This window comes from Python bivittatus, unplaced genomic scaffold (genome assembly GCF_059951505.1).
Source record: "Python bivittatus isolate LINGU-HERP-01145 unplaced genomic scaffold, Pbiv_v1 ctg000220_np1212, whole genome shotgun sequence".
In the NCBI taxonomy this organism is placed as follows: Eukaryota; Metazoa; Chordata; class Lepidosauria; order Squamata; family Pythonidae; genus Python; species Python bivittatus.
In genome coordinates, this window is record NW_028277048.1 from 18908608 (window position 1) to 18918312 (window position 9705).

A 9705-nucleotide genomic window follows, 5' to 3' on the forward strand; every position below is an offset into this window, starting at 1 on the left:
TTTGGACTTGAGTTTAATGCTGTTCCAGAAAAGCACTACATCTGTGTTTAAACCTTAGTTGAAAGGGTCACACACCATGAAGCATCAGAGAGAGAAAGAGAGAGATCGACCAGCAGCCCCCTCCAACCCCTCCTCTGATACCAGCAGCATTGATTAGCTGCTGTTCAGACTGAGCCAGGTCTCTGGGCCAGAGATCAGCTCAGGAGAACAGAAGTCTTGTTTGACTTTCCGCCGCTCAAAATGGATGGCCATGAAAGATGGTACTAGGGAGGGGGGAGGACATGCCCATGCAGCCTAAAATGGCCAATAGGTGTCAAGCTGATACCATCTCCTAGGACTCACCTGACTGCACCCTCAACAGATTGGTCAGCAAAATGCATCCCATTGTATCCACTGCAAAACCTATGTTGGCATAAAAGCGAAAACGCTACTTTAACACTAGATTAGCTAAGGAGGAATTGAGGTTGCCTCAGATACGTGCTGGAGATAGATGACAGCAATGTCATGAGGATACAGTATAAAAAGGAAGTTGCCAGCTCATGTTTGTTCAGCATGTACAAGTGGAGAAAAGTGAGTTGTAGAGAAGCATGTTTGCAGTAATCCTCATGAAGAAACTTCCTTGAGAAAAACACTTTTTCTTTCCTCAAAACATATACAGTACATGCACATACAACCCTCTACTCCAAATTGAGCATTGCATTTCTGCTTTTTGGCTGCACCTCTTGAGACTTTTCCTCACAAAAGTCTTGGTAGCCTCTTCATCAGCAAGCTTTTACCCAAAGTCCAGTAAATTGAGCACATCCTCCTCTAGAGCATCTTGGGAAAATTTCATCCTTGCCTGCTTTGGTTCTGTCACTGAGCTAAACCAAAGGTATGCTCTCTTCTCTCCTACTTGGCCTATCTCCACCCTTGATTCTGCAGAGTTTCTCTCCCTTACACTGATTAGTAGTATCTTTTTTCTCCCACTTCTCTCGTCCATCCAACTGGACCCCACATGCGAGTTTTTCGGGTGTGTTGTTTTCTTTGCGAAGTGTAGCGTCTCAGGTGGGAGGAGATGGCTGCAAGAGAAGCAGGATATATGATGTCGTCAGTACCCTGTGACACCCCTATTTGTCAGGGGAGCAGAGAAACACTTTGCCTGGGTGATGAAAAAGCTTTTCTAATGAGAAGTGATCAATATCGCTCCCACTGCATCATCCATCAGGGGCTGTTAAGGAGCCAGCGTGTCCATTCCTGACTAGCCCCTGATGTTGGGGGCTGCAGAATGGAGGGTGGAGATAATAGAGGAAGGGAAGGGAGAGGCCCTGGCATCTGGAAAGGAACCGGAGCTGCAGCGGTGTCAAAAATCCCGATCAGGTCCACGGGTGGAAAGGGAGGAGAGATTGATGGGGTTGCAGATGATGCATCCTCCATTAGGGCAAGAATGTGCTCTAATGCGCTCCGTTTTAAACAAACAACACTGTAAATCAGGGTCTGGAAAGGCATCCCCAAGCACCACAATCTGGAGAAGCCCAACAAGGCCAAGCCTTCTTGAAATATGGTTTCTGCGACAACACCTTGCTACTAAACCAAGCTGGGCCTGGGTCTGGAAGCTTTCCTCTCTCGCAGCTATCTGTGCCACAGACATGACCCAGCAACTTTCTCTTTTCCACTGTGTCCTCGCGAGGCTGCCTCAACTGGATCCCCAGCCATACTCGAGCCAGTCTTAACTTGTCCTTAGAGGTACGATTGTTAATACAGTGTTTCCCTCTTAGGCTGGTGAAGGTTTGGCCATGGACACAATCTGACATGCTTCGTCGACTATTCTATGGGTGGTGCAGTCAGGTGACCCCTTGGAGGTGAGATCAGCCCCAACACCTGTTGGCCACTTGAGACTGGTGAGGGCACGATTCCTCCCCGCCAGTGCCCAGGCACCGTCTTCCAGGGCCATCTTAGTCTGGGCAGTGGAAAAGTCCAGTTCTTTCCCGTTCAGGCTTTCCTCTTGTACCTGCCCAGGTTCAAAGCCATTCTTCAGCTTGGAGACCTCGGTCAGTCTGAACAGCAGCTGAGCAGTGGGCACAGCCGGAACTGCACAGTGAACTGGGAGAGGGAGGACCTCTTTCTCTGCTGGTTCATGGTACTGATTTCCCTAATCCTGTCAGCTGCAGTTTGGGCTGCTTTTGAACACTAGCTGAGGGCCTTCTTGGAAGAATGCTAAAAGAAAAAGAAAAAGAAAACCAAACTGACTTTCAGCTGAGAGTCAGGCTCCCTTTGAACACACCTATGTGAAACATTTGCACACAACAGCAGATTTTGACAGACAGCTAAACCCATCAGTCTGGTTATTTATAAAAACTCCCCATCTCTCCAGCCCTATCCCTTGATTGATCAGTGTTTTCCTACCAAATGGTGACATTTGGTGGGAATAGAGGAAAACAAAACTGGCACTTAATATGCCTGGATTCTGAAAATAACGACAATGCCATTCACCAACTCTGTTCCTGTGGCAAGACAGGAATCACTAGCAGAGGTGGTAAATTTAATGCAGGTGCAGTTTCCTGCCAGCTCACCAACTGGTGAGTAGCACTTTAATTCAGCCAGGAGGAAGAGCCCATGGGCAACAGGTTTCTCCCTACAGCTGTTATGCCATATACAAGCAAGACATGACTCTGGTTTCAGAATTCACCATTTATGTGATGTTCGTTTTGATTTGGGGCAAGGGGAAGCAAGCAGCTAGCCCTTATGGTGCCAGGGTAGATCTTTGGGCCCAGGATGAGGCAATAACATCTTTTGATGAGTTTTAAGGTAAGATGAAGAGCTATTTCCTCCTGCTGGGTTGAAGTGCTACATGTCCATCTTTAATTCTGCCAAAAACTACACCAGCATGAAATTTGCTGTATCTGTTGCTGACCTCTATCCTGCTTCTGTTGCCTCTGTTTCAATCTCCTGGCTTCCTTTGATGAGGTCAGAATAAAGGGAGAAATACTGCTTTAACACCGGTGCAGCTAAGACCAGTTTAAACCTGTCTCATTTATGAGCCGGAAGCAATATACAAACAACAACACAGGGACATTGGGGAAAAAGAATTCGTCAGGACGCATCATGCCCTGGTTAGATGGAAAAAGGGAACTGCCTCCTTTCTTGATGATTAACATTAGTAGAATAAACTACAATTACATATAGTTTAGTTCTTTCAGACTGTCCAGGATGATCAGCCCATAACTGGGTTTGTTTTCCTTGAGAGAAAGAGACTACTGCAGATTCAAAGTCTTTTGTACCATGTGAGATGATTTGCTAATATATCAATTAGCCCATATTCAGAATAATCAGATAGGCAGGAACTGGAAATAGACTATTTAAATTACCATTCCTCTACATGGTGATACTCTCCAGATGAAATTCAAGACATCAGATAGTTCACCAATTGCAGACAGCATAGTTTGATTTGGAATTAGAAGAATTGTGATCCAGCATCTTTAAAGAACACTAGGTTAGAGAAAGCTGGCAATCTAACATCTGACGTGGCAGATTCCTCCCTGCCACAATCTTCCCTAAAGCCCAAGTTAGAGCTTAGTGTCTTCTCCTCTTTGTTGTAGCTTCAAAATAGAATTCTTCCTGTTTAAAAACACACACACACACACACGGCCTTCTTAGATCATTCTTGGCTAATGGAATGGCAAGGAACATTCAAAATTTTTCAGGATCAAGAAATCATTTTAACACATGTTTCTTTATAAAGAGATATTTACTGGCCATGAAGGAGTATCCATCAGTAATAGTGAACCAGAGCACACCTTTCTTCAAACCCCACATAAACCAAACATAACAGAATCAGATAGCAAGCATGTAGTAACTGATACAATATGAAAAATGTGCAAAGTAGTTCCTGAAAACCAAACTTGTTAGTACCACCAGTAATCTTTTCAGCACCAGGGCTTCCATAATTGCACAATTTGCTATGCAGATTTTCCCAAGCATGCAATCCACGATGTGAACTGCTTTTGCCAAATATCCTTTCTCTCTCTAGGACTATCCAAAGGTCAAGAGCCCCAGTGACAAAGGGGGAGACTGGCAATGCCAAATAGAGCAGCAACAAAATGTCAACTCTGCCTATCTAGCTGCTTATCTGTTTTTCTACAACACAAGTAATTGGTTGGTGTATGCACATTATCTCACCAAAAATAAGTCTAGAGATTGTGACGCAGCCAGGACTTGGCTGCCCTTTAGGTTGTGGGATTACAATACTCCTTCTCTCCCAGCCAGCACGGCTAATAGTCAGGGGACTGATTACATGCTGCCCTCCATATCCTTCAGTTTAAATAGCAGCCTTATAACTGGGAAAGAGAGAATGTGCATTCACTTGCTCTATGAAGCTGTCTTTGGTTAGAATATCTAAGCCAACTTCCCATCCTGAAGTCTTCCAGATAGCGTTGGGAGTGCAACTTTCAGAATTCAACCAGCATGGTTGAAAATTTGGGGTCTTGTACTTCCCACACAAGGATAGCACTAAGTGGAGAAGGCTACTCCATTTATGTCCTCCCTTCGTCTTTGAAAGCAGTGGCGTTTACCAAACATTTCCGAGGTGAGGGTCATTTTCTTTCTCCAGGGAAAGGGAACCCTGGGCTCTGTAGTCCTGGAGAGATTGCAAGCCACTAACCTACCTATAATTCCAAGGTTCGGTGGTTGTTAATGATTACTAACCTGGTGTAAAATCGATTTAGGTTTACATTGTAGACATACACAGTGATTAAAGAGGTGAAGAAGTGAGGTGGGGAGGGGAAATAAATGTGCTGTGAAGCTTTCAGCCACACAGCTTGATGTGTGGGGGATGTGATTATGAAATAGGAGTCAGGTTGAGAGAAATGTGTTTTTCCCTACTGGCTAGGGCAGGTGCAGGCAAAGACATGCTTTTTTATAATCTGTGATTTATAATACTACTGAAGTGAGCTAAAAAGCCTTGACCCTTACTAGTAATATTACTACTGCAACGGCTTCTTATTTATTCAATTTATATCTCACCTTTCTACTCAGAGAACGTTCCTCCTATTACTACTTCTTCATCATCCAAGGAAAAAACAAACTTGTTTAACCTATTTTAAAAATGGATCAGTGGATATAAAATAGAATTTGCTCTATGTCATTGTCTTATTTCAAGGCCGCTTCTTGACCTTTCATACAACTTTGTCTTATTGGTTCTAGAATCTTCCCTTATTCTATCCCATGTTGATGATTATTGCTGTTGCTGCTATTGTTACTACATCCTCTTTTCCCCTTATTTGGAAGTACACCTTTCTGTACAGAAGCATCTGCTCACCATTAAGCATCAAACCACCTTCTTATGCAAATCTTCCTCCACAGAGCTTCTGTGCCAGGACCATTCCTCACAATTGTGGCCTGCTGTAAAACTGATACGGTTACAAAAAGGACAGTCACTGATCATGGCTATCTGTTTTGTTCAGCTGGCAAGAATACCATTCTGTGCAGGTTTATGTAACTGGGCTAAATCACCCTGGCATCCTGCAACTCCCAGAATTTGTCGGCCATACTAGCTGGGAATTCTGGGAGTTGCAGGCCCAACATGTTTGAATGCAGCCAACTTGGGGGAAGGCTGGTCTAGAAAAATTGCATGTGTATGTGGGAAAAAATTCCAGTGAAATCAGGTGACTTACTCCAGAGAGAACATGCCTAGGACTGGATGTAAGAGATAAAACGCAAACCCATAAGTAGATTCCTGTAATATCTATTTCAAAGTAACAATTTTCAAAGTGAGGAAAGTGGCAAATATTTAGATTTATTTTTAGTTTGGGCATCCAGAGTGTCTCTTCTTCTTCTTTCCTGCCTTTTATATATTTGGCAACTCAAGGTCATGCCTCCTATTTTCCCAACAACAACAACCCTGTGAGGTGGGTTGGGCTGAGAGAGAGCGACTGGGCCAAAGTCACCCAGCCTGTTTTCATGCCTAAGGCAGGCCTAAAACTCACATTAGATCCTGAGCCAAAGAACAATTCTTGTAATATTGTTATTTAGTATTAATTATTATTGCAGTACCACCTTCAGTTCTAGATAACACCAGTATAGTACTCATATGTAGTCAAGGAATGTGTGTTTTTGCATAGACGCTTATCTCATCCAAATACCTCAGATCGAAGCCATTCATGTTTTAGTTTCTGAAACAGTTAAACATCTATATAAAAAGAAAAGATAAATAGATAGATACAGTATTTTATGAGAATAGATTTTCCAAGGGGTCCAGTCCTGTTAGCTTGTTGCATTGATTGAAAAGATAGCAACCAATTACTCATGTTGTAAAAAAACAAATAAATGGCTAGATAGACAGAGCTGACATTTTAGAAGGACGGTGTTACATCATACACAATTACACACACTGTTGTGATTCCCATGTTACGTGATTTTTCATCAGAAGTACTTAGCTTTCTGGGTATTGTGAGATTTAAGGAGTAAGAAGCATGATTAAAATACAGTGCCTTTTCTGCAATGTATTTATTTATAGGCCACATTTGCACAACACCTGTTGCGCAAACCTAGCCAACAGGGTTCAGCCAACTAGATGAATTCTTCAGTTAGTCATGGTAAGCACGCCATGAGATTGTGACCTCAGTTCCTATGCAAATTTGCTCGGAGCTAAGACCCACTGGATTTCTGGATTTTTTTATCTGCAGATCTGGGCTGCAAAAATCCCCATGTGCTTTGGATGGTGGCAGAAGGATGCAGAAAATTCCAAAGCAGTGGTTATCCCGAACGCTGCAGCCCTTCGCTAAGTTAGCGCACTTCTAGAAGGACTTTGGCCTTGCTCGTGTTCATGTCATCTCCCCATGATCCCACACCATCAGCATCAATGGACAGCTGAGCTGATTTCTTTTAGTTGTAGCACGGCCCCAATGGCAACATTTTCCTTTGGTGGTTTGCCATGCGGGAGCCCACATCATTTTGGGGTAGGCGGGAACGTCCCCACCAATCCCCATCTTCTGCTGCCTTGACTCTCTCCTTCTGCCCCCAGCTGCTAAGCCACCATAGCGTCCCAAAATCCTTGCAGCTAGCAGCCTGCATCTTTTACACCTTTCTATCATGAAAGACAAAAGCAAGAATGGGGACAAGGGCAGAGGGCTGCTGGAGGGAGCACTGGTTACCTCTGACAGGCTTTCCTGAGTTCCCGCAACAGCTGTGGTAAGATTGAGAGACCGGCTCTGAGAGATTGGGGAATGACCATGGGGGCTGTGTGGAAGTGCCTTCAATATGGAGGGGAGGGGAGTTTCATCTCAAACAACTGAAGAAATTCTTGCACAGGAGACAACCTGTTATTCCTGCAGAAAAGTCCCTGGTTTAGTCCCCAGGCCTGGGTAGGGCTAGAAAAATTCTCCCCCGAAAGCCTGAAGAGGCCAACAAGCCCATATAGGCAATGTTGAGTTAAATAAGCCAGGGCTCTGCCTCGGGATCAGGAGGCTTCCCCTCCCTCTTCTGGAATAAGGGACCTTTTCCAGACAAATAATTTGGCAGGTATAGGAGTAGCAGAGCCAAACTAGGTGATAGAGGGAAGACCTGGGAGCAATTGTATCTCATATTGGGATTTTTACAACCCCATGAATCAAATCATTCCATCATTGCCCTGAGTACTCCCAAGAGACCTTTGAATCTCCCTGTGAATGTTGCCATCCTATCTGCCGTGGGGTGGGGGCGGGGGTGGGGGGACATCTTCCCTTTCCCTCATGTAAAATGGCCTCTCATGTAGAGGGGCATATTGAGACACACAAGAAGTAAAATATATTCCCTCTCTCTCTCTCTCTCTCTCTCTCTCTCACACACACACACACACACACACACACACATATCCAGGTGCCATAAAGACAGAGTTATGCACACCTATGGGGGGAGGGGAATTCCAGGCCTTGCTGCCCCCCACCCCCCTTGGCACATCCATCATTCCAGGAACAGAGAGAGAGCCAGGAAGGGGCCGCAGAAAGGACCCCCTTTTAATGAGGGAGACTTTATTTGTTCCCGAGATGGAGCATCCAGTAGTTACGGCTGAGACTTTTATGAGGAACTCAGCAGTGGTAATAAAGGGGGAGGGCTCCCTCCCTCTTTCCTCTTTAAAAAAAAATGAGCAAGCAGTAACCCAAGGGTTTTTTCCCCCTTTCCAAAACAAAGCTTTTATTTCCCGGCCGGCGTAACAGCCCACTAGCCTCTCATCAAGCTTGCCTGCTGGCATAAAACACACACACACATTTTTCATGGCACCCCCCCCCCCCCCCAGTGCCCACATTGCCCTGCAAAACTGCACCTGCAGCATCCAACTTTTTTTCTCTTTCTTTTTTCTTTTTTGCCAAGCCTGAACTTTGGGTGCCTCCTGACTTCTGCCACCCAAACCCCCTTTGAAGGGTAGTGGTTCGCTCCCTCCCTTTTCTTCCTTCACTCTCTTCCATCCCATTTGTCTTCTGCCTTATAGGCTGTTGGTGAGTCCTTTTTATTACAGGCCTGGCGGAGTCCTCCTTGTTAGATTGAATTACATGATTCACTGTTTGATGGTGCTTTTCTATTACCTTATAAATTTTGTTTATTCCTTCCCTGACCCTTTATTCACAGCCTGGGATTTCTCACAAGATACAAAATAAATTTATAAACAAATCAATTAAATATTTCTTCACAATTTGTCAGCCCCCCTCCACAAAAGACACACAATATTGCCAAGAGTTATGGGCCATGTGGCAACGCAATGCAGCTCCTGCCTGACGAGGGGAGGGAAAAAAAAAAAGTGGGTGGGAGAGGAAAGGCTATGAAAAAGCTAGGCTGATCACCATCTTGCCGTCTTGATTGCCACGCTAAGGGCCATCCCAGTTGCCTCCCTGCCTCCATTGTTTTAAATTGTTCTTCTAGCTGCTCTTAATGTCTCCGCTGTAATATTTGCATTATAAACTGCCGAGAGACTTCAGCAGTCAGGGGTGTATTAAGTTAAGCAAATCAATCAATCAATGCCCTCTGCTGAGTTAGTCCATCACAGCTAGAGCCTCAGTCTGACGCATGACCCACCCAAGGTTACCCCTGACATTAGTGATACATGCCTATCTAAACACGCATGTCTTCCTTCCTGTTCTAACATTCAGCATTTGCTGTTATCGCAGGGTTGCCGACTGATGAGGGAAACTGACCTGGATAGGTTTTGCGTGTTCCCCAGCACCTTGTTTGCCAAATTCAGCAGTGAGACTTCCTAGAACATGGACATCAACATTGCCACCTGTCCTTAGCGAAGATCAAATTACTGCCAAAAGCACAGCTGAAGGAGCTGTTTCAAAAGTTAGCAGTGCAACGTATATCGCATCTTATTCTACCCCACAGTACAGAAGAGTAGAGATGAAGAAGAGGGGAAAGAAGCAACTGTCTTTCTTATTGGGATTTTTAAAGCACAGATATTAAATGTAAGATATTTTTGCTATCCTCATTATTTTTGTCACTGAAAGCCTCTTCACTCACAACTTACCTTGAGAGGCAGAACACTCAAATATAAATACAGGATAAGCTGCAACTCATGATGGCTGGGAACAATTTCAGGTGGGAAAACAGCATGGAGGAAATGATTACAACCCCCTCCCCAGTCTCGTGAACCTGCCCTTCTACCCTGAAGCGGCTTTAATCTTCAGAAGAGATTAAAAAGCACAGAAATCTTGTTTCTATTTGGGTTTTGCACACATTTATATCAAAGGGGCACAGGAAAAG

The 9705-nt window shown here is 44.5% G+C and overlaps 1 protein-coding gene across 1 annotated transcript in view; it reads left to right on the plus strand.

The window, feature by feature from the left end:
• The window catches only part of CALCOCO1 (calcium binding and coiled-coil domain 1), a 52325-nt gene extending 42957 nt beyond the window's left edge, over positions 1–9368 (plus strand). The window contains exon 15 of the mRNA XM_025165193.2: positions 9114–9368. Within this exon, the coding sequence (XP_025020961.2) occupies positions 9114–9126 (13 nt within the window). The 3' untranslated portion in view covers positions 9127–9368. The remainder of the gene's footprint in view (positions 1–9113) is intronic.
• The last annotated feature ends 337 nt before the right edge of the window (positions 9369–9705 follow it).